Genomic DNA, 26,279 nt, shown 5'->3' on the forward strand with positions numbered 1-26,279 from the left:
GGTCAAAGCTAGTAATATCTTCAACTTATCAATTTGTATTTGATAACAATACTTGGTTAGTGCCCTGGTTTGTTTATTTAACATTTTATTTTCATTTTTGATAATGATAAGATGTAATGATATGTAAAATGACTATTGATCTCTTACAAGTTCATAATCTACTTTGTGATATATCACTCTCATAGAAGTCTACTAGATGAAGACACAAGTGATGCAAAGTAATATTTGTCTGTAGCTGGAAAAAAAAAAAGATACACTACTATTAAAGCTTCGCTTATCAAATTTGTACTTTATTCAACATTGCTATATATTATTACCCTGTTTTAGATGTCACTTTAATAAGTTAGCTTGTTTTTTTCATGCTTAGTGGTGATATAAGATTTACAAATATCTCTTTCAAGCTTAAAATCTCCTGTGATACATAGTTGGAAACATAATCACTAGTCCACATCTTTAATATGAGGACATATCCATTTCTCAATTATAATTATTATAAGTTGATTATTATATTTGAAATTATCAAGATATACATATAGTTCATTCTAAGGTCTAACGTTATTGTGTATGATTTTTTAATGGATATGGAAGCACATATTGATCCTAGCAAAAAACGAACCAACATATTTGGTTCTCAAGTTTGGTTTATAACACTAAATTTCTTCTTAGCTTAATATTAATAGATTCTGGAGGAGGAAACTTACCTGAGACGATGTATTGGATTGAATGCTGTATGCAGCAATAAAGTTACGTGAGTGAACTTGGTTTGAGATCCGATAGCAAATAGATGCACTCTGAGAGAAAGAGAATAGAGGAAGAGTCTGGTTGCAAACTCATATAACCTCAAAAATGAGAAGCCTTCCTCACATAAGTAGCATGCACAATACATATAATGGAGAATGTGTAGGATGTGATTATCTAACCGTTCCCTCCCTAATTCAAAAATAAAAAGGATGAAATTGCACTTTGAGGACTTGAGAGAATCATACATTAAGCATTTCTCATAATCGTGACGAAACTCCATTTCATAGTTGGGCTTATATTTGGGCTTGATCCACCAAGGATGAATAGCTCAACAAATACTAAAATGCTCTCCACAAGAATTAAATCAAAATTAATGCACTACATTTAAAAAACCAAGTACATTGAGCATAACATTTCATAGTCTTCAAAACTTTCTTTATTGTATACAAAGTATCTTTTTTATTGAAAGCAATGTTATTTGAAGTATGGTCAAACATTAAATGTGAGCATTTTTTCTAGTAGAAATGAGAATATTAGTTCACCACGTTGTGAGACTAGGTCCTTGTGCCAAATCCAACCTGTATTAATTAGTCTTTGGAACATTTAGTGGTTGATAAAAGGGGAATCATAGATCTAAGCTTCTCATAGCTGTTAAGGAAAAAAACAAAGAAAATATTGATGGTTGTATTATGTTGTATATGAAATCTTCTGTAAAAGGATAGCTTTAAGAATGTATGTGATGTATGGAAAGTCCTTGTGGTAGTTTAATCAAGGATTAAGGTTCAATTTTACCTTTATACTTTTTTTTAAAAAAAGTGTTGAGTACTCTATACTCTTAGATTGGGCAATTTCCTCCTGAAGTATTTTTTTCAAGGTCCAAAATGCCATTTTGTTAGGAGACTATTAACCTTATCATTTTTCGCTAATATGGCATGTGTGTAGGACTCACGTACAATGATAGGCAAGAGTTTGACTATATCTTTTGGTTTTAATTTGCCCCTAAACTCTTTTTTTAGGAGTGCGGGACACCTTAAAGTCTTTTTAAAGGCACTAAGTACCTTTAAGTCTTATTAAAATAAAATTTAATAAATATTACTAAAATATTAAATATTTTTATATTTAATAATTTAAATATTATTTATAAATATTTGTTCAAAATTTATAAATTACTTTTTAAATATTAACAACTCAAACTAACATTTTATAAATTTATAGATGATTTCTTATTTTTCATATATCGATATTTGATTTTCTCTCTAAAACAGTATTCAAATCATTACACCTTTTGTGTGTGTTGGAACTTACTTATATTTTTAATATTGGTTAAGTTTCTTAAATTTTTAGGACATTCTCTATAACTTTTTTGGTCAATTAACAATCTTCCTCCAAAATATAGCACTACTCAAATTTAATAATCTTTGTACATTGTAATGTTAAGAGTAAAGTCAGAAACATAACAAATCAGGACCAACAAAATGTTTATTTGAAAGATATCACTTATTCCATTAATTGCCACAAAAAAAAGTTATTTAACAAGAGGAATATAGAGAGATGAAAAGAAAAAATCCCTTCATTAATTTGGAGGTTCATTTCCTTCTTTTTTACTACAAAATTAAAAAATATATAAAAAATATTAAAATATTAAATTGGGTGGTGTAATGTGTTAAATAATAATATTTAAATTATTAAATATTAAAATACTTAATATTTTGATAATATTTATTAAATTTTATTTTAACAAGATTTCAGGTTACCCAACACTCTTAGAAAAAGACTTTATAGTACTTAGTATTCTTAGAAAAAGACTTTAGGAGCAAATTAGCACTTAAGAACATAGTCAAAACTTACATGTCATTGTGTGCGGGCCTCACACACATGCCATGTCAGCATAAAATGAAAAAAATAATGGTTGATTGATAGAAGAGATTTTTTACTCCTAAAAAAACAGTTCAAAAGTAAAATTATCCCACTTAAAAGTTTAGGGTGCCCAACACTCTTAAAAAATAGATATAGAGGCAAAATTAGACATTAACCATTTAATCAACTGAACTATGGCTTTCATGTAGTTTTTGTGAAAAGGTCAAACCATATACAAAATTCAAATTACCGCATTGATGCATGAATTAAAAAAAAAACAATCATTTGATTACCAAAAAAAAACAATCATTTACTAGTTTTTGCTAACGGGAATGCTTCAAATTCAGTGAGTACTTACAGAAATAATTATAAATTGTCTATCAATGAGGTTTAGCATTGACAGTGAAATTTGATCCATGACTTTATAAGCGATGGGATAAATCCTTACTAATTTAACCAACTTTTGTTGATAATTAATCACCCACTTCACCCATCAGCCCTTGCGTTTCGCCGGTAATGGGCTAAGAAATTCATTTGAATTTATATTTCTATGTATTGGATTTGTCGACCTGATCTAGCAATGAGCCATTAAACTGGCCCAATAATAAAACAACCCATGAATCCCCTTTATTTCACGGCATATCCAATGTTTTACGGAATCTAGCATGAATGCCAATTCAAATGTGAAATGAAATGTCTACAATTCTAGCACTCTCGTTCGTAATTTTTCTTTTAAAAAAGATTGAATGAATTTTCAGCCCCTCATTTTCTTGACTTAGAGGGGCAGGCACTACCAAAGTACCAATCTAATAAAAGAAAAAGTCATTAAAGTTATATGGATTTAATTTCAACCCCTCGCTTCTAAAATTGACTTGTGTCACTATTAATTTTTTTTAAGCCGCAAAGAATTTCTGCCCCAATATCGCTGGACAAGATATTACTGGTGACAACGAGGGATGAAAATAAGGTATTGAAAACTAAATCGATTATCAAACTAATTGATGCAATAGTTTAAGAGTTAATAGTCCAAATAGGCTCAACTATTAACTAAAATAATATAATATAATTAAAATATTCAAAAATATCCATATTTGAATATATAAAAAATATTTAAATAAAAAATTCATCAATTCGCAAGTAAAATGGAATATTTATCCATAAAATCTTATCCATATATCGTGTACAAATATTAATTATAATTTTAAGACAATAATAAAATAAAATATCATTAAAAATATTAATCAAGGGATTTAAATTAGATTCAAGGTTCACAATTCAAAAGAAAAAGGGAAGAAAAATAAAAAGAGAACAATAATAAAATAATAAAGATCCAACCTGGATGAACCCATATTTGATTTCTATCTGAAAGCTAACAGTTCCAAACTGAAGCCTACTTTTCTATATTAATTGATAGATATTTACCCTCCAAAAGAACGAAATCGAGATTGGTATAATATCATATTGTAAGTGGAAAGAATCAAAATATATACTATAATTAAAATAATTTTATTAAAATTTTCACATTACGTATAAAATATTCATCTTGATTTCCAGACCGAAAATGATTTTTTAGAATAATATATAAGGCATGTTAATATATATATATATATATATATATATTTGATGATCTATAAAAATTAAAATACATTGAAAAGTGTTAGCATTAATTATAGAAAATAATATGATTTGAATCTAGTAAGTGCTATAAATCTATTTACTCAATAAATGTCTAATGTGACACAATAACAGATGTCGTTTTAATCAAACAACAATTGGAGATTTATATGATAAGAAAAAAACACCAAATCCCATCTCTCATAACAGATCATATGTGGGTTATGTTAAAATATTGTAAAGAAAATGTATTTTGATAATTTTTAAATATTAATGAAATATAATGATTATTATTGAAATACTTAGTGAGTGGGTGGATTTGCATAACTCATTAGATCTAAATCTGTAGTTACGACAACCAAAACAACTGTCCCTAATAGTACACGTAACTGTGTGTCGTGTATATTGCCAAGTCCAAGATGACTCTTCTATGAAATAGACCTCCAAACACCACAAATCCACACAAGTATAAAATAAGTTAGAAAAATTATAGATATAATATGTCCAAAAATTAAGGTGGTCACTACCTGGACAATTACAATGAAAACAAATATATCAATTCAATCTTCCCATTACGTAAAAAATAAGTTGAAAGAAATGATCATATTTCCACGTTACTTAAAGAGAACGTGCATTCAAAAAAGTAGACCACCATAATTACAGAAAAAAGTCAGAAGTCAAGGTTAAATCTCTTAATGCACGTTAAAAAAATTCATGAAATGGTATATAGAATGGCAATGTAAACAGATTTACTAATTTATATAATGATAAGCATTTATACCTAAAAAAATCATGCGACAATAATTTCAATTAAAAAATTATATATATATATATATATATAAATCACCTAAATTGGATTAAACCAATTCAAGATAAATAACTGAAAATTTTATATATTTTAAAATTATATAAGAGTCCTAACGTTAGAAAAACAGATAACAAAAAAATAAGTCATATAAAACGGTCATAACATGCACGAACGAATCAAAACAAAAATACCAGGTTTTCCACATTATTGAAATGTCTGGTATTAAAACTTGAGGCCTATATATTGAATTAAGTTACAAATTTGGATGGTATTGTCCTGTAAAATTTGGGATGTAGGAGTATTAAACAATGGCAATGAATTTATATATATGTCAAAATTTCCACATCGTGCCTGTCGAAGGAGACTTGTAGACTTGCAAATTAAGTTCAGAAAATGATGATAAAATCTTCAAAGAGGTTTTAAACTTCAGAAAGACCATAACAATTGACAACCATATGAAAAACAAACACCTCTAATTTTTTCACATGACATTATATTTGGTTGAAAACTTTTCTAATTAATTTAAAAAAAGGCCCAATAGAATTATAAATCAAGTCAGAAATTAATACTCGGAGACAACAAAATGAATATATCAAGTTGACACAAAAAGGTCAGATTATTTTTGGCTTCAACATATGAATAAATTTAATGAGGTATGATGAAATTTTCAAAGATAAACTCAATAAGGATACAAGGAAGATTCTAGAGCATAGGATTTACGTAGTTCAACTTTCTGTTAGAGCCTATAGTTTGGTTTTTAAAAGCAAATAATTAGACATTTCTTGTTTTGAGTTCATATATTGGCGTGGGGAGATCGCAAATGAAGTCTTGTCTGAAGAATTATCCCTCCCAATATGATTGACACTATTATCAAATAGTATCAAAATTAATAAAATTAAATTTTGCAATAAAGCACAACTTAGATCGTCTCTTTAAGAGTCAATAAAGTAACCATTTGAATTATGATCGTGAAAAGGTAAATAATGGGGAAATTTTTTAATGGTGAAATTAATTAAAAAACTAAATTAAAATTAAATAAATAAAAACAAGCTCAATAGAGAAAAATTACCAAACACAAGCAGCGTAACCAATCACAACCTAATCATCTAAACCTAATCTTTCTTGTCCACAAAATAAATTAATTTTATTTAACTTTATTATTCTAGTTTTATTATATATTTTCCAAATTATTATTCAAGAATTAAATAAGAAATTAAGTTATATACTAATCGAAATCTCTTAATCCACAACTTAACAATTGTTCTATATTAGCAATACTAAAAACAAAACATGGATAATCATCCAAGCCAAGCTAAATTACTTTTATGTTACTATATCAATCAATTATAGCAAGTAAAACCTCAAATATAACTCAAAAATCACGCAATAAAGCTACTCTAATTAGTAATAGCAATTAAAACATAAAATTCAGAGGTAGAGGGAAGAACATCAAATTGAAATAAAGCTAAAATAAAATTTTCCTTGAATATTAAAGATTCTAATTAAAATTTAGGATTATTATTTGTGATTGATCACATAAAAAATTTAGCTCTCCATAGGTTGAAACTTGTAAATGACACCAACAAAAAATGAAACGAGTGTCGCCATGACAGGCTGAACCGAAATTGAAGAAAGTAAGGAGGTCTGCGATCGCACACTTCTCTGCCCTTCTCTAAAATTTTCGGCCACCAACTCTCGACTCTCTTTCTATGCTAATAGTGATGTGCGTGCCTCCTGTGCCTTTTTATTTTCCAAAAGCTGTGCGTCCCTTTCTGACTAAAACATAATAATTTAATAAAATAATAAAACTACCCTTAAAAACCCTAATTAAAAACTACATTAAAATGCATAAGATAAATAAAAACAACATTTCTGTAATTTGATTCTTAATTTGATTTTCAAGTATGCCCATATTCTTCTTATCCAAAATAATTTTTATTAATATCTTTCAAATTAAATCTAGAAAATCTACATAAATAAAATAAAATTAAATAGAATTGTACAAAAATATCAAAGATATCATTTATATTTTAAAATTAAAGATTTAGATAGTTAAAATTCAAAATTTGAAGTTGGCAAATAAAATTAAATAATATCCAATTAAATTCAATTAGCCTCAAATAAATATTTAAAAGTCTAAATTAAAATAATAAAAATATATAAAATTGCCATTTATCAATGATGCTAATTTTTTTTTTTTAGAATGGGTTCTTCTTTTGGACTTTAGTTGATGACTTTTTTAGTTCTATTGAGAGACCAATATTACAAAAAGAAATACCTGTAGAAAGTTCTAGCTAGCAAGAAATCAAGCGAAGTGCTATGAAGTAGAGATCTCATGGACATAAGCTCTCAAACATACATATATTTGTTGAGTCCCATGTTAAAAAGTTTTACAAGTAAAGTATAGTTTACAAATGTAAAAAATATTCTCTTTAATAAAGTAGTCCTTTAAAATATGTTCTCCATTGTTCTTCACACATTAATCTTTTATAGGTTCACTCACCATGACATTCACATACCTGTTCTCTTTAAGCAGGTCATAAGCTATGAATATAATCTATACGGAGATCAACAAGGACTAACTCAAATTTGAAAGCACATGTCATGAAATTTAAAATGAAAAGATAAATTAAATTAATTAGGATACTACTAAACTCACCCTTGCATATAAGGTACTAGAAATAACATCCACGCAATAGGGTTCTTTGCTTTAAAGTAATTTGCTAATGTTCGAGCTTGGTCATGCCATACCTTGGTAGTGATGTTGCAATGAGCAGAGATATCATGAGGACAAACAAAGACAAATTTCATTTACCAAAAAAAAAGTACCTCATATAAAAGTGGACCATGTTTTGACCCTAATTATATCATGTTGTTCTTTGCTGTTCATGCTTTGGTTAAAGCTAATAAGCACCATAGAATCAACAAACAATTTTGCATATGCCTTAAGTGCACTCTAATAGGTTTTTGGCAATTGATTCGACACAATTTTCTCAACCTTGGATAATTAGCCTGATTGTCAAGTGATGCCCTTCCCCTTAAACTGTGCACCAATTATATTAGAGCCGGTAATTTGGGCCAAGCCCGATGGGCCAGCCCAAACCCGCCCGAAAAATTTAGGCCCGAACCCAAAAAAATAATATTTTTTTATTGTTCGAGCCTATTCAGGTGGCCTGAATAGGCTCAAGAAAATTCGGGCCAAGCCTGATTAGGTTCGGGCTTGGCCCGAATACCCGAATAGGAAAAAAATAATTTTTTAAAAAAATATATAATGTAATAAATATTAATTATTTTTCAAGTTTTATATCATTTTATTTTAAAATATCATATATTTGAGTGTATTACTATAGTTATTTTAAAAAAATAAAAAAATTTATATTTTCTCATTTTTATTATTTTTAATCAAATAAAATATCTCATAATAATAATTAAAATATACTTTAATATTAATTTTTATATTTTAAGACTCAATTTTTTTAAAAAAAATTGAGTCATATAAACCATTTTCTTGTCCAAAAAATTATATTTTATATTTTTTATAAAATAAGATAATTAATTTTAAATTAAAAATAATTTTAAAAATAAAATTTGGAGATGTACGAATTTTCAGCTCTACTACTAAACAAACATAATAAATAAAATAATATTTTTAGATAATTATTTAATTATTATCCACGCCAGACTTAGTTAAAAATTAAGAATGAACTAAAGTAAATACTTTTTGTATATAGGACTTAAACAATGTAAAATATTTAAAGAAAAAAATTCAAAAAAATAGTATTTTGCCCATAATTAAATAATTTTATTTTATATAATATAATGACGACTATTTTTTTCATATTCTTAAAAATAAAAAGTATAGTTTATCCAATAGTTATTAAAAACTTTGAACTAATCAGGACAATAATTTTGAAATTAATGATTTAACCGTAGTGGAATTGAGATTAACTTGATCATAATTAAAATAATATGATTCAATTAAAATATATAAATATTTTTATATAACTATGATAAGGGCAATATTTAAATAAATAAGACATTAATTTACAAGTAAAGAAAATATTCATGAATAAATTGCACATAATACAACAAAACAGTAACAAAGCTACTTAAATACTTAACTATAAAGTTAATAAGTTATTATTTTTTTATTCCTTTCAAGTTAAAATAATATGTTATCCTTAATAAAATTATTTAAAAATTAAAATTGATTAAAAATAAAAAATATTTTAAAAAAAGTTTCGGGTATTCGGGCCGGCCCGAATAAGCCCGAAGCCCGAAGGCGTTAGGGCTGGGCTTGGCTATATGGGCTTTTTAAAAAGAGTAGGATTCTATAAGCCCGATCTGAATAAGCCCGATCTGAATTGAGCCCGACTCGAATAAGCCCGGCCCACCCGAATTTATAGGTAATGTATATATAAATAGGTAACTAGCATACCTATGCTCGATTTTATGCTTCATCTTCTATATAAAAGCAAACCCTGGGCCATGCAATAAAGTTTCCACCTGGTTCTCCAACAATGAACACTTTTAAGGTGGAAATGGGCAATAGGTAGTTGAGTTCAATAGGTTCAAGAATCAGCCCTCACAAATAGTCTGCAAGTATCGGCACATTGTGTATGATATTTTTCCTAGGGTATTAAATACATGACCTTTTACACCCTAAGCCAAAACCCTTACACCCTTTGGTTGTTGAGTTTCCATGTAATCTTTGATAATTACATGTAATCAAGGGATATTGACTTTTGCTAGTGACCCTTCATGGATTAGTTGAAGCTTTGACAGGCACACTATCACCTGTTAGATGAGGGCTAAAGATCTGGCAACCAGAGCTCTACTGGGTAGATTTTGTGCTTTTTCAAAATTTTTTAATCAACACATAGGGGCATTTTAGTTAATCATACAAATTATTTTATGAATAAAATATTCAGTTTGGTCCTTCAATTGCACTTGGTCCTTAGGCATAATTTCAATTTCAACTAGGGATTTATTAGCTATTCTCCCTTTCTTAATGGTCTCTTTGGTTAATATATATGCCAAAAAAAATTTTGGGATGGTTAAAGCTATAACAAATTTCTCCTTCCATAGCCAAAGAGATTGAATATCTTCACTAGGGGTGTGACTATAGAATTCTTCATTTTGATATCAATCCTTGCAATGTGTTATTAGATCACAATTTCACTCTCAAAATTTCTAATTTTGGCCTAATTAAATTGTGCTTTAAAAATTAAAGTACAGTGTCGATGATAAAGCAAGAGGAACTTTAGGTTTTATTGCACCTAAAGCTTTTTCATGAAACTTTGGCAATATTTTGTTTAAATCAGACATTTATAGCCTTGGAATGCTTCTACTTGAAATGGTTGGCGGAAGAAAAAATATTGACCTTAATCAAGAGACTTTTCAAATTTTATATCCAAAATGGATTCATAATTTCATTAAAGGAGGTGACATAAATATCTACATTGAAGATAAAGATGCTATTATAATTGCAAAGAAACTAGCAATTGTGGGACTTTGGTATATTTAGTAGCATCTAATAAGTCTTCCTTCGATGAAAACAATGATAGAGGTGCTTGATAGAGAAGTAGATAAATTAAAGTCGCCTCCTACTCTATGTGACTTTGCTCCATTAGTCAATGCAAAAGCAACCACTGTTCCTAAATGACATTTGAATTTAGAATTAGAAGTGATTCATAATTAAAATAAATATGTACACCTTCTAGAGCTACCTTTTTCCTCCAACATAGCATAAATGCTCATCCACAAAATGCACAATTTCACTACTACAAAAAACACCTTTGGAAGCGCATATTTCGGAGGCTTAAGAAAAAAGTGCTACCAAACATGGGGGTGTGAACCTACCAGAGCACTCTTTTTAATAAGCGCTCTGGTCAATCGTAATTTAGGGGCGCTCATTTTAACGAGCACTCCTAAATTTTAAAAATAATTTTTTTAAGAAAATATTAAACATTTAGGAGCACTCTAATAATGATCGCTCCAAAATTAAAATAATTAAAAAAGAAAAAAATGACAAATCATTTAGGGGCACTCTAAAATGACATAAATCATTTAGGAGAGCTTTTGTGTGTGTGTGTGTGTGCACGTGCGTGCACGTGTGCATGTGCGTGTGCGTGTGTGTGTGACCTTTAAGAGCGTGTGTGTGTGACCTTTAGGAGCGCTTAAAGATGAGTGCTCCTAAAGATATTGCATTTTGGAGTGCTTTTCTTCTGAGTGCTCTAAAATGGTTTAATAAAAAAATTCAAAAAAATATATCTAACCTTTAGGAGCACTTAAAATATGAAAGCTCCTAAAGATCTTGAATTTTGAAACGCTCTTCTTAAGAGCGCTTCGAAATCATTTATTAAAAAAAATTCTGAAGCATTTTGGAGTGCTTTTTTGTAGCGCGCTCCGAAATGTATTAACAAAAAAATTTAAAAAATATTATATCCTTTTAGAGCGCTCATCGATGGAGCACTCCAAAAGGATAACCTTTCGGAGCGCTCAGTAAATGAGCACTCTGAAAGATGATTAAAAAAGTTTACCTTTTTATCAACGCGCATGTTCAATTTATGAGGCAGTCTTATTTCACTCATTTCTCATCAGTTGTCAAAGACCACTAGAGAAACACCAAATTGTCACGCCATTTTCCCTACTGCCATCACTGATCTGTCATGTTGTTTCCCCTGCTATTATTGCTGATCTGTCATGTTGTTTCCCCTACTATTGTTGCCCAATTGTAGTGCCATTTTTGCTCTTCTATTTTGTTGTTACTAAACTGTTGCAGATCTATTCGCAAATCTTGCTGATCTAACGTCGCCATTGCCGTTTCGCCACTTTGCTCGCCAAAACTCACTGACACCATAGCCCATCGTCGAGCCACTAAGCATCGCTATCGCACTCACTCCGTTGCACACCACGGTTGCCTTGTTCAGGTTTTTTTTCTAAATAACAAATTATATATGAATAGTATATCTATATAATAATTTAGATTAATAATTTTTTTGTGGCATTAGTCTCATATTAATTAATCTTTATTTTGAAATTTTTTTGTTTGGCTGTGATAGTACCATACATTTATAGTCGTAATAATAACACACACTTATATACTGATTTGCATGTCAAAGAAAACATAGTTATACATTAATTTTGCTATGATAATAACAATGGAAGCTAAGTGTGATAATAGTAATTTGTTATTATGGTTAATTTTTCTATGACATTATATTATTCTCATTATATTGAATGTAGTGATTATTGAAGAATAGGAGATTGAAATTTAAGAGAGGAAACTCTTACTTTAATTTTTTTATTGTATTTGTTAAATGTTTTATTGTGCTTATATTGGTATTCTTTGTTTGAAACTATAATTATATTAAGCTAATAGATAAATTAAAGATAAATTACAATATAGTTTGATGAATTTTAGTTACATTATACTTCAAAATTTTTATCTAGATGAACTGATATGCTATATTATTGGATTTGATTATTTGGGATGTTCCACTTTTAGGGGGCATTTTGTCAATATTTTTTTTAAAAAATTCTAGGTCTTTGTTTCTTCAATTTCTATGACTACATTAGTGACATGGATCGTAAGTGAATGTCAACTAATCGAGTATCTAGAAAATATTAGGATGGTGTGGACGAGTTCATTGAGTTTGCATTTTGTTAAGATCAAGACCTCTATGGAGTCATATGTCCTTGTTTAAAATGCTATTATGGAAAAATAGTAAGGCTAAATTGAAAGATCACTTGATATGTAATGGGATTGATCCAACTTATACTTGTTGGACAATGCATGGGGAGACAAGGAATAATGTAAACGATAGGAGGGATAGTGCGAGCTACTCAGCATTTCATCGTGATAGTAGGACATATGATGTGGACCATCTTGATGAAATGATTGATATGATTGAAGAAGATCTTAGGGACTGTCCTGAGATGTTTGAGAGGTTGAAGAGTAATACTGATAAACCATTATACCTCGGTTGTAAAAAATTCACAAAACTATCAGTTGTTCTGAAATTGTACAACCTAAAAGTAGTGAATGGATGAAGCGATAAGAGTTTCACATATTTGCTTGAACTCTTATATGAGATGTTATCGGACCATAACGAGCTTCCACCTAATACTTATGAGGCTAAAAAGTGCTATGTTCTATTGAGATGAGCTATGAGAAGATACATGCATATCCAAATGATTGTGTCATCTTTCAAAAATGACTTTCCTGCCTATGGTAATTTGTCAGGATACTATATCAAAGGGCGAGATGTATGTCCAATTTGTGAAGAACACACTTATTCAATGCGATTAGAACATTATAGGAAGAACATCTTTATTGGTCATCAATAATTTTTTCCATAAACACATCATTACTAATGGTTGAAGAAGGCCTTCAACGGCTACCCGAAGAAGGGTAGAGTTCCTATGCCATTAACTAATGAGCAACGCAACTCTTTGAAAAAGTCAAAGATTTGAATATTGAATTTGAAAATTATTTGCAAGTAAGATTGTTAAGAATGGTTGGAAAAAGAGGTTTATATTCTTTATGCTGCCATACTAGAAGACCCTAGATGTTAGACATTTCTTGGACTCGATGCATGTTGAAAAGAATGTCTGTGATAGTCTTGTTGGCATGTTATTCTACATTTTAGGAAAGAGTAAGGATAGTATTAATGCAAGGATGGATTTGATTAGCATAGGGTTAAGAGAAGAGTTGGCTCCAGAGAGGAAGGGAAAACGCACTTTTTTACCTCCAGCAACTCATACCTTGTCTAGAAAGGAAAAATTGGCTTTTTGTGAATTCCTGCATAAAGTTAAAGTGCCAGAAGGATATTCTTCAAATGTAAGTAGCCTTGTATCCATGAAAGACCTCAAACTAGTAGGTCTCAAGACTCATGATTTTTATATCATCATGGAAAATTTGTTGCTGTTAAGAATACTATCCATTTTGCTGAAGAAGGTGTGAGCCACGATTACTAGATTTTGTTTCTTCTTTAAGGAAATTTATAGCAAGGTGATTGACCCAAAGAAATTGCCAAAGCTAGAATATGAAATAGCTAAGATTCTAAGCGAACTTAAAATGTATTTTCCACCTTCGTTCTCCGACATTATGGTTCATTTATCATTTCATTTGGTTAGAGAGATAAAGTTGTGTGGCCCCGCTTATTTGAGATGAATATACTTAGTAGAGTGTTACTTGAAGGTATTAAAAGGATATGTAAAAAAATCGAAGTCAGCCTAGGGGGTGTATTGTTGAGAGGTACATTGTGGAAGAAGCAGTTGAATTATACACTGGATATCTTTCTAATGTGGATGCCATTAGGTTGCCAAAGTATAAAAAGGACACCACAGGTGAACAAGGTGGAATCATTGGGAAGAAACTCATTAGCATAGACAGGACACAATGGGAACAAGTTCACTTGTATGCTTTATACAAAATTGAGGAAGTTCAGCCATATGTCAAAGAATACAAGGCAATAGTTAAAAATTAAAATAAGGGTAAGAATGAAACTTGGCTAGCAACACATAACAATCGGTATTTTATATATTGGTTTAGAGCTTGCATCTCTCAGGAGTCCTGCCCATCAGAGAGGTTGAGGTTTTTGGCTAAAGGTTCTAAATTTGAAGTATTTTCTTATACAGGCTATGTAATTAATGACTTTACATCTTACACGAAAAGCCAAGATGCTCAGAGCACTATGCAAAATAGTGCTGTAATACTTGTAACTCAATCAATGCATGTCTTTAGTTTTAAAGATAAGAATCCAATCTATGTAATGATGTCATATTTTAGGATTATAAAGCACATTTGAGAATTAGATTATATCAAGTTTCACAAACCTATCTTTTATTGCACATGGGTTGAGAATAAAAATGGCTTTCAAATTGATGAGTTGGGTTTTATTCAAGTAAATCTTAATAAAGTGGCTCATAAAGATGAACAATTTATTTTTGGCATCATAAGCTCAACAAGTGTTCTATGTGTCAAATCTAGCATATAAAATTTGGCCGATTGTTCTTTTAACAAATAAAATAGTGGGTAATGAAGAGGATGAAGATTTCAATATTAAGGATGACCGTTTTATGGGAACATCATGGACATTTGATGTTTCAACTAGGGATAATGCCTTTTATATTAGAGAAGATCACGTGGAAGGGATTTGAATTAATGAGGGATATGTAGAACACATAAAAGAAAAAACAAAAGAAAAAAGAAAAAAGAAATCTTAACACTTGTAAGATCTTTCTTTAAATTTCCTTTTATTTGTTAAAAATTTACTTTTAGTTGTTAAAATTTTACTTTTTGTTCTTTTAGGTAGATGGTTACCCCACCTGAGAAGAGTAGTGATGCTCCACCCACTGAAGAAGAAGCATTCAAAGAGGTTAAGTGGGACAAAACTGTTATGAAAGCAGTGATACAGGCTCAAGCAACTGATCATAAATTACTAATAAATTGGAATGATAGGGGCCAACTAGTTAAGTTTCCTCAGTTGGTCAGTTATGTAAGGGTCTTAGCTCTTCATTATGTGCCCTGTTACATTGTAGAATAGAGAAAGAAAAATGACCTACAGCTTGAAGAAGCAAAAAATAATATCTGGGAAGATTTATGTATATCTTTTGACCTGGATGAGAGTCATGGGTATTACATCATAAGAAAAGCAGCACATGCTCATAAAAAATTTTGAGCTACTCTCACAACATATCATCTAAAAGATGCAAATGGAGAATTCAATCCTCATCCTCCTAAAATATATGCAAAGATCTAGCAAGAGCATTGGGATGTATTAAAATGCGCTAGCAGCCTAAATTTCAATAAATCAACCAGCTCAATCACTCTAAAGCTGCAAGTACTCCTTTTCAATATAGAGCAGGAAGAAAGAGCTATCTAGATATTGAGCATGGTTTCATAAGTTTCAATTAATATCATCTATTAATTGATATTACTTATATATATAAGGAAATGTTTTTTAATCATTCTAATATCTTCTTTAAATAGCGAGAAGAGGCTAAACCTAATGCTCCAATTTCTCGAGCTCTTGTTTGGAAGATTGCTTGAGAAGATAAAGAAGGCAAATTACCTGATGAACACATTCAAAATGTCTGGGAAGATTATATGAGTACTGATATTTTAGTTTATTACTTTATTTACATTATTTACCTAATAATCAGTTTACAATTTGTTCAACAAGAAGCATTATCACAATCAATATCACAAGATGATGCAGGTGAACATGTGGATGTCCTTGGTAAGGCATTGGGAGCTCCAAAGGTCTTTGGTCATGTTAGAGGAGTCAGATTCAACATTTCTTAAGACACCTACTTTAGATGTTGATCTAAAAATTTTACTGAAGATGATTTTAATGCAAGGATGGTGAAAATGGAGGCAAGAATGGAAAAAAAAATTCAACCTCATATGGAAAAGAGATTTGAGCAAATGAATAGAGTCGTAAATGTGCCATAAGGTAGGCCCAGTGATAAAGATAGTTGCTTATACTAAAGAAGATTTTCCTAAGGTTATAATTTTTTTTATATTATTTTCTCTTTATTCACAAATTATGTTTCATTTTTTTAAATGTTAATTTTTTGATTTTTAGGGCGAGTCTCAATATTAATTATGATTAGAATTACCATATTATCGTGTTGTGGTACTCTGATCTGTGTATAATGATAAGTAGACATATGGGAGGGCTCTTCAAAAGAGCGCTCTCGTGTGTGATCCGTAGGCCATTTTATATATTTAGATATACGGGAGTGCTTATCAAAAAGCACTCCTATATTTGATACATACGGGATATGTTTCGGAGTGCTCGATACGAGAGTGCTTTCACTAAAAAAAAAGAAATGAGGCAATGAAACATAGAACAATGTTAGCTAGGAATGGTAAGCTCGCACTTGGTGAACCTTGCACTCAAACCCCATCGGCATCATTGTTAGAAATGCATAGAACAATGAAATTCAAAGGTGAAGACGAAGGAAGGATAGAGTAAGCAAATGAGGAGGTAAGGGTAAGGAATTCTATTATTGGTATCTTTGGGTATAATTGGTATCTTTAACCTTGATTGATACAATATTACTCTGAAAGTTTTGAAAATGAGGCAATGTCATTTTATAGTAATGTTTAACTAACATTGAAATTTAATTGAATAATTTTAATCAGGGAGTGGGTTTTCGTCAAATTATGACATTATAGACAACATTCTATCAAACTGCAGTAGCACTATAGAAGCTTGGATTGATTAAATTAATATGGAATAATTAATATCAATTAAATTTTACAAATTATAAATAAATATGAAAAGACACACAAGACTTTGACATATAAAATAAAAGAAAAATTGAAATAAAAAATTGATATAAAGGACACACAAGACAACAACAACGATAAACATGAAGGACTCACATTGGAAGACCGACAATGACAAACGAGAACAATGGGTGTTCAACTTGTATCTATTTCAATTGGCCTGGTTCTATTCCAGTTATATCAGGAGGGGCCCATTCGGGCTCAAAAATAATTGAAATGGGACTTTACGGAATAGGTTGAGAATGGGGTTTGGGACGGGATGGGATACAGGATTGCCCTCGAGACATGTCCTCCTGTCCTGAATATTATATATATTATTTTTTATTTTAAAAATATAAATTAATTTTATTAATATAATTTATACTTATATTAATCACAATATAGTAATTACATTAATACAATTTATTCTTATATCTGTTTATTTAATGGCTTTAGTTTATATTATATTTCTTATTTTATTTGAGGAAGAATTATTAGTTTAACATATCTCAACCAAAGAAGAAGAACAATAACTTGATGTTGTGTCTGGCTTGTCTATTGTTATTGCTCTTGTAGCCTAAAAATTATATGTAATTGCTATCATAATGTGTTATGTCTTATGTACACTTGACTTTGAGTTGTACAATTGTAGTTATAATTAATGTAATTTAATAATTCACTTTAAATTATTGTAATTTATGTACTCGTATTGTTTTCGTTTTAAACTTAATAAGTTATGTAACTTCAAATTTTAATTAATAAATGTTATTATCTGGATCTTTTTCCTACATTGCTTGCTTTATCGGGACAGCAAGACATCTTGATCTCGTCCTAGTCCTATCTTAATTCTTAACAAGATGGGATAGGATAGACAAAAATTCAGTCCCGATCTTGTCAAGAACCATAAAGTATATTTGGATCTCATGAATTGTTTTTTTTTTTCCTTGGCCTCATGAAATTCTAAAACTAGAAACACACATGTATATTGAGCACTTGAGACACACTAACAAAGTCATAACAAAGTGACAAGACCAATAAAACACAAAATACAGCCCACAATTGCTAAAGTCTAGAGCCTGTATACCATGCACCCATTTCTCTAAAGAAGTCTTGTGCTCAATGCTAACATTAAGCCAAGAGAACGCCAAGGCGCCTCTATTTTTTTTTTCTATATATATATATATATTTGTCATAATTTATATTCTTAAAATATTTCAATAAATTTAATTTATAGATGTTGGATAATAAAGTTTTATGATTATGAAATATCTGTAAAAAATTAAAAATCATGCAAATTGAAACTACATGTCTTATATATAATTTTAAAAGAAAAAAATTTAACACATTAATGTTGAGAAAGAATTAAAAATAATTACTGCAGGTTTATATATTTTTTATGTTTCCTATATTATTGCGTTTTGATTATTTGAACAAAAAATATTAGGGAGCATCTTCAAATTTTGCAGAGGAATAAATTAACATAATTATATGTAAATTTTAAAATATTATATATTTGATATATTTAAAGCAATCTTAACTATTTTCACTATAGAAAAATTAAATAAGTAAAATGAATCTATTTAATAAGAATGTTCAATTTTTATAATAATTCAACTAAAAAATAAAATATGTATACTATATAATTGCTGTTATTTTTATAAACAAAAGGGCAAAAGGACAAGAATACACAAGAAGTAATGAATCAAGAGCATCCAATAACCTAAAATAAGAAAAAGTGCATGAGTTCCTATGGAGTTATTTTTTTCACTGCATCTATGACTGAACTATTAAATTGCAAATCCACAACATAACTGTCAACATCTTTACTTTTAACGATTCGGTTACAGATGCAATGAAAAAATAACTTTATAAACACTTATGCATTTTTTTTTATTTTAGACTATTGGATGCTCATGGCTGGTAACTTCTCGAATGCTTTTGCCCTTTGCACTAAGTAAAAATATTAAAAATTTAAAAGATATATTTATAAATCCATAATATTAATATATATTGCACATAAGTATATAATTGTGGCTGGGTGGGATGACTTGATAAGGGAGGGGTGTTAATTTGCATTATCAGATGAGGATCTAAATGGCTACGTGCATTATTGGGAGGAGGACAAAAGCTTGAATTATATGTACAATGCAGGGCTGAATTATATTGGGTTGGAGGGCCACGGCCCTCCTTGGGGGTAACCTCATTCTGCCCCTGATAACCCATTCCACTAAGACCAACATTTATTGGTAAGAAAGGTACTTCAGCACCAAACCCAAACTAGGTTACTATGAGCACGCGCCGTAAAAGTGGCTCGATAACATCGTCGTTTCGACTCAAACAACTCTATGTGGAGGTTGACACAAACTGAACAGACTTATTATACATGGTGCATTGGAAATAGCATCGATCATTATAGTAGCTACCAAAACCAAAAAATCCACAATACCTGAAACACAACACAGAGCATGTAAAGAAAGAAAACCTGCAAAAAATAAAATCACATGAAGCGCAAATTAACTACAAGCATTAGGAAATCCACAAGCATTACTCACTACAAACAAAGTGAAAAAAAAAATTTGAAAGATGGAAACAAGGGACACATGATGTCATAAGCAAGAGATCCCTCATCTGGCAACTGGGCCCTTCTTGAAGATTGAATCCTTGACAATTGCTTTTGTAAACCCTTAACACAATACCATATTTGCCACCTCCTTTTTCATCTGACAAAGTATTAAATCCCATCACTTATGCCCTCACTTGAAATGCTTTGAGCATGTACCGAGATAGTTGGTGTTGTTTGGTTAGAGTTGGATCCATCATCCACTAAAATTGTTTCATTAGGATATAGAGAAGGTTTAGGAGGCATTTCAAGACTCTCGACATTATTTGCTTCCAACATCTCTATCACTTTATTCATTGAAGGGCGATCAGTAGGTTTTAGTTGTATGCACCAGAGTGCTACTATGAACATCTTCTTTGCTAAATCTTTTTCCTCCTTTGTCAAATTGTCTTCCATTTGTATATCTTTCTTTTCATCAAATTGGTCATAAATCCATAAGGGAAAATAAAGTTGGCTTGAATGTTCTACGTGCGGATTCAAATTCCTTCTTTGGCTTGCCATTTCTATCAAAAGCATTCCAAAACTATAAACATCAGCCTTATAAGACACACCCCCAATATTCTTGTAGAATAGTTCAGGAGCCATGTATCCTATCGTTCCTCTTGCTGCAGTCAAAGTTATGGTAGTATCATCAACAGAATATAATCTTGCTAGTCCAAAATCTAAAATCTTTGGAATGAAGTTATCATCAAGAAGAATATTATGGGGCTTGATATCAAAATGCAATATTTGCATATGACAACCATGATGAAGGTAAGCAATTCCGCGAGCCACTCCTAGAGATATCTCATGTATTTTATGATAATTTAAGGAGATGCTTTCTTCTTTGGAAAAAATATATTTATCCAAAGATCCATGAGACATGAATTCATATACAAGAGCACGTTTTGATCCTTCTGCACAAAACCCAACAAGGTGTACCACATTCGAATGGTGTATCCTTCCAATAGTTGCTACTTCACTAATAAATTCTTGGTCATTGGCTTTAGATTTACCCAATATTTTGATAGCAACAAATGGTCCGCTACTTAGCTTCCCTTTAAATACTGTTCCAAAGCCTCCTTCACCTAATTTATTCTTGAAACCCTTGGTCATTGTCTCTAGTTCACTGTAGGAATACCTTATTGGAATGAGGTCATGAAGTCGTATAAAATCTTCGATAACTTCATTCATAAATAAGTATTTTCCATGGCATGTATAAAGCAGCAGCGTAAATAGGAATACAGTACCAAAGAAAAGTCTTGCTATGATGTATGTAAAAGCAACTCTTCCAATGATTATTCTTAATTTGGACGGACGAAGATTTGTTATTTCATTAGTGACGTACATTGTGCGTATAACCCCAATGCAAAATCCTGCACATGTGTATTTTCACACTTGTAAGTAAGAGACTTTGTCGCAAAAACATGACTACTTGAATTCCAGAGATGCCACAGTTTAAGAGTCCGGGCATTTAAAATTTTGATCAAATTATCTGTTGTTTTTATGTTCTTGAGTTTTTTTCATTAATTCCTTGTGATCTTTATATTTTAAAAGCAAATCCTCAATGTTAGTTTTCATCGTAGCACTATCAAGAATTACTAGAAAGGAATTGATTAAAAAAATTAAGATAAAAATAAACTAAATTACTCTTCCCTCCATTATCAGTATAATAAAACTTATTGATAAATACTAGAAATGTTGGAATCATCACACTTTCCAAAAATCTCATGAATTATAATTCTCAATTTTATGAACTAAATTACCCCTCCACTTTATGACTATGCTCATCTATTTCCTTTAATCATCTTATTTTTACCTTTATTTTTTCAATCCATTTTATTACATTCTTTTTAATAAGCAAATGTGACTTTTGTGAATTTCTTTTCATCCACTTACAGTTTTAATTGCAAGACCCAGAACCAATGTATATGCATTTAAGGCCCAATAAAATTTGAAATAATTTTGCAGGCCCAAAGACCTTCTTACATTGTGAAAAGATGGAATCGGCCCTTCATGAAATACACAACAAAACTTTTATAAATAATATTTAAAGTCCATTTGTTAACCCAAAAAAACAAGTTCATTTATTTCCAATAGTCCATGCGGTCTAACACTTGTTTAATGAGATGAAATTTACAAGTCACCTTGATGATATTTACAACAAAAACTTCATAAATAATATTTAAATTTCATTTATTAAAAACAAAATATCTGTTGATTTCACATAGTCCAACAGTTTATAGTGATTGAAGGAGAGTAAATTTACAAGTTATCTAGGTGAAATTTACAACAAAAATTTCATAAATATCATTCCAAGTCCATTTTTTCCCAACAAAACCTTAATTTATTTCACATAATCAATGTGATTTACACTTGTTAAAATTGAAAAATTTACAAGTTATCCTGATGAAATTTATAAAAGAATATTCAAAAATAACAATCAAAGTCTATTTATTTTCAACAAAAGGTCCATTTATTTTACAAATTAAAGGGGCAATTTTGTTTTTCACTGAAAAACTTAATTGCAACTTGAAAGAAAGACATTTGGGCCATAGAATTATTTTAGACTCTATTGAGCTTTTAATGCAAATATGCTTGTTACATTCTAGGGGCTTGCAGTGCAATACTCCCGTTTTAATTTGGTTATAAATTAATTTTCACTTCTTTTAACTTGGTACCTTTTATCTCACCTATTCTTTTAATCCTGTTCCCCTTTCCTCACTATTGTTTCCTCCTAACCACTACTAGTTTACATCAAATTTGGATTCAACAAAAATAGCCATATATTTCTTTAGAAAATATTTCAAAAAAAATTTCACACTTTGGTATCATGTTAGTCAACTACCTTTTTTTTTCTCGCTTTAAGAAATCAACATGATCCTCACACTAAGAACCCCATGGAATATCTATGCAGCATTTTGTTCATAATATTTCGGCCTTATGCGTGCAACGGCTTTGGTGATATACTGATTCACTAATCTGAAAAACAATACCATTTGATTTGAGCAATTTTTTCACCTTTCCCTCTACTACTCACAAGTCACGCTATGGACTTACCCTTTGTAATTGGATTGGAACGAAAATAAGAAAGGACTAATACTATGAGCGGAAACTTTCAAAAATATAGGGATCACACAAAGATAATTACAATTAGTTAATTTAATAATAATTAAGTCTAAAAAATTATTTGGAACTAATACCCCTAATTATTTGCAACTACTCTTTCTCAAATTCGGTTGGGTGCTCATCATTTTTTTTGGTATACTTAATAAATTAGTACTTTAACAGGTACATAATTAAAAAAACATAATTTTATAATTGTCAATCTGGCAAAAAATAATTTTCATAGTAAAAAATTACATGTTAAAAATTTTAAATCTAAACCGTTAAAAATTTTCTTGGATGGCGAACCCCTCTTTCATATTTTGCAACTAAAATTTGTTTTTGCATAAATATAGAGAAATTCTTTACGAATTCAGTGCAATACAATATTTATATACTATCTGATAAAAAAATGGCATGCCAAAATAATTTGATATTATATGTTTTTGCATAAGTATATTGGATTTTTAGGACTCAAACATTATTCCTCTTAAAATAAAATCTAGTTTTATAAAAGAACAACAAGGTTAACCTTTTTTCCCAAAAAAAAAAAATCATTGGAAGGTACGAAAAAATGTAACATAATATTAGAGTAATTGAATTGAAAATTGTTACCTTCTGCAAATGAGCGCAGCTTTGACAGCCACCCAGTCCTACCTACATCGCCAAAGCCAATGACAAACCAAGGTAATTAATTACTCAAGAAGTAGCTATTAAGAAAGGGACCTAGCTTCTCTCTGCTGAGCGCCTCTCGATGGCTCCTTCGCTAAGAGTCGGAAAAGATTTGAACGGTTAAGATTCAAAATTTTTAATTTTATATTTATTAAAATTAAAAAATATAAAAATTTTTAATAAATTTGCTTGAAAACCAACCTGATGAGTCTAGATTCAATACTAATTTTTTTTTCATAATTTTTATAAATTAAGTACTTAAGTTTACTATGAATGGTTCATATTTAGAGTATTTAACTTGTAATTTTTCTTAAAAAAATATTGTTTAGACAGTACATGTCAGAAGATTAATTTTATTCATAATATTGTATTTATCAAATAAAATTTAATAAAAATTTAATATTAAATTTGTACCATTCAAAATATATCTTGATCATCAATTTTTTTAAAAAAATTATTATTATATTAGACCACCTAAATTTATTCCGATGATGAACATATTTATTTTTAAAAAGTATAACTTTTTAAATTTTTTATTTTAACAAATATTAAATAAAAAAAATCAAAAAATTGAAATCTGAACAGTCCACGTCTTCTCCAACTCACAGTGGAAAGGCCCCTCAGCGAGAGAAGCTGGGTTGGTAATGAAGAGATTTGGCTTCTCTCCATTTTCTTTTTCTCTTCACTTCTCATGTCAATCGTTAGATTCATTTTTGAATGGTTGAGATTTAATGTTTCATAAAATTATTATTAAAATGTAAAATTTTATAAAAATAAATATAACAATAATTTTATGAAACATCAAATCTCAACTGTTCAAAAATGAATCTGACAGTTGAGATGGGTAGTGGAGAGAAAGTGAAGAAAGAAAAAAATGGAGAGAAGCTGAGTCCATAATGAAGTGCCGAGGCTTCCCTCCAACCCTCCCCCCCCCCAAAAAAAAAAAGCTCAATCTCTTTCTCATAGAAAGAGGATCTTTCTGCCCCCTCAACCCAGCTCCTTTGATAATCCTATTGAGCAGGATATATATATATATATATATATATGATTGTAATTTTTTTAAATTCTTTCTTTCAATATTTACCTCTAGCAAATTCACAAAGGAGGAATATAATTCTGGAACTTGCTGCCTGTTTGTAATAAATAATAATAGCATAAGCCAAAAAAGGAGGCTTAGAAGTAAAAACAGCCGTTACAATATACTTTTAAATCTTATTTTGTCCCCTCCATTAAAATAATCTGACAGGAATATTGAGAAAATAGATGGGAAAGTAACTTTAGACTTACAACAATAGAGATTTCCTCGCATGGGACCACCACAGAGGCGTTTCTCACAAGCTTGCCTCCACCATGAAACCTCAAATCCGTAAGAAAGCATTCTGTGAATTTCAGCGTAGGATTTACTTCCATCAGGCACCAACAATGAGGTGGTGGCCACAAATTTCAGACTACACCCTGATTTGAACTGCATAGCCCGTAAATCTCCAGCCACAGCATACAAATGACCTCCTTTTCTGGATTCCCAATTCAGGCACGAAGCTGTATCAAGGTACGCTGCGTCGTCCCTCACTGGATCGCTGCAGTTCAGGTACCCCACGTGCTTGAATGAAAGGAACTCAAAGGACCCGCGAAAGTATAACTCAGTGCGGGAGGCATCATATGTATAACAATCGTAAGGATCTCTGGATGCATCGTCGGTGAAATTGGATAGAGATAAGAAATATCGAGGGAGGGAGGAGCAATTTCCCTCCTCGATTCCAGGATCTACGAGTCGGATTGTGAAGTTGTTGTAGTTGATTCCCAGCACACGGTATGTTCGGCTGTACAAATGAACAAGAGTGACGTTGTTTTCACAAGCTAGCTCGAAGATCGGATCGCCGCAATTCGCTGGATCGCCTCGCAGTCGAAATGGATATGAGATGTTTGTGATAATGCCACAGCGAGACGGACTACAGGATTTGTTCTGCACTTGAGAGCTCATAACTCCATCCATTAGTATCAGAAAGAGAGTGAGCCACAGAAAATCCCAAGCCCATAACCCTTTCTCTCCGCCCATCCTTTACGATTCCAAGTTGGTGTTTTGAAAATTGTCTCTACAATTCATCCATTAATATTTATCCTTTTGAAACCGGAAATGCATATGTAAAATAAAATAAAATAAACTTATATACTTGGTGTTATAATTTCCAATTAATTATCTGATTCCCACATCGTCTCTAGTATACTCATAATTAAATAACTTAACAATTATTTTTTAAGTGTAAATGAATAAGCTCTTCATATCAAATACGATCTAAATAATAAGTCTTTAATTTTGAGCTAGCCTAATTTAATAGACTTTAAATGGTGTGGTGCACAGATCCTTATTAAAACTACTATCAGTTTCATTTTGAGTAAAACCCGTAAGGTGTGTTGTGGATCTAGATCATATTCATGTGCAATAACTTTTTGTGTAGTGGTTGGGAAGTGAGCAATTATGACCGTGCATTTTATCTAATGGCTAAAAAGAAAAATGTGTATGAAAAGACTTCTCATTTGCAAAGCATACAATCATATATTCAAAATTTAAAATTTTTATTTGTATTTTATATTTATCA

At 30.3% G+C, this 26,279-nt stretch overlaps 1 protein-coding gene across 1 annotated transcript; it reads right to left on the reverse strand.

Annotated features, from left to right (window-relative positions):
- Window positions 1-19,611: 19,611 nt before the first annotated feature.
- On the reverse strand, window positions 19,612-25,809 carry LOC129320856 (rust resistance kinase Lr10-like). The gene is made up of 3 exons (XM_054966509.1): window positions 24,970-25,809; window positions 23,626-23,667; window positions 19,612-21,281 (listed from the first exon to the last, which is right to left on the reverse strand). The coding sequence occupies exons 1-3, from the start codon at window positions 25,736-25,738 to the stop codon at window positions 20,038-20,040; spliced, it is 2,055 nt and encodes a 684-aa protein (XP_054822484.1). The 5' UTR covers window positions 25,739-25,809; the 3' UTR covers window positions 19,612-20,037.
- Window positions 25,810-26,279: the final 470 nt, after the last annotated feature.

This window comes from Prosopis cineraria, unplaced genomic scaffold (genome assembly GCF_029017545.1).
Source record: "Prosopis cineraria cultivar Desert tree isolate PC_DT_omini unplaced genomic scaffold, ASM2901754v1 PC9, whole genome shotgun sequence".
Classification (NCBI taxonomy): Eukaryota; Viridiplantae; Streptophyta; class Magnoliopsida; order Fabales; family Fabaceae; genus Prosopis; species Prosopis cineraria.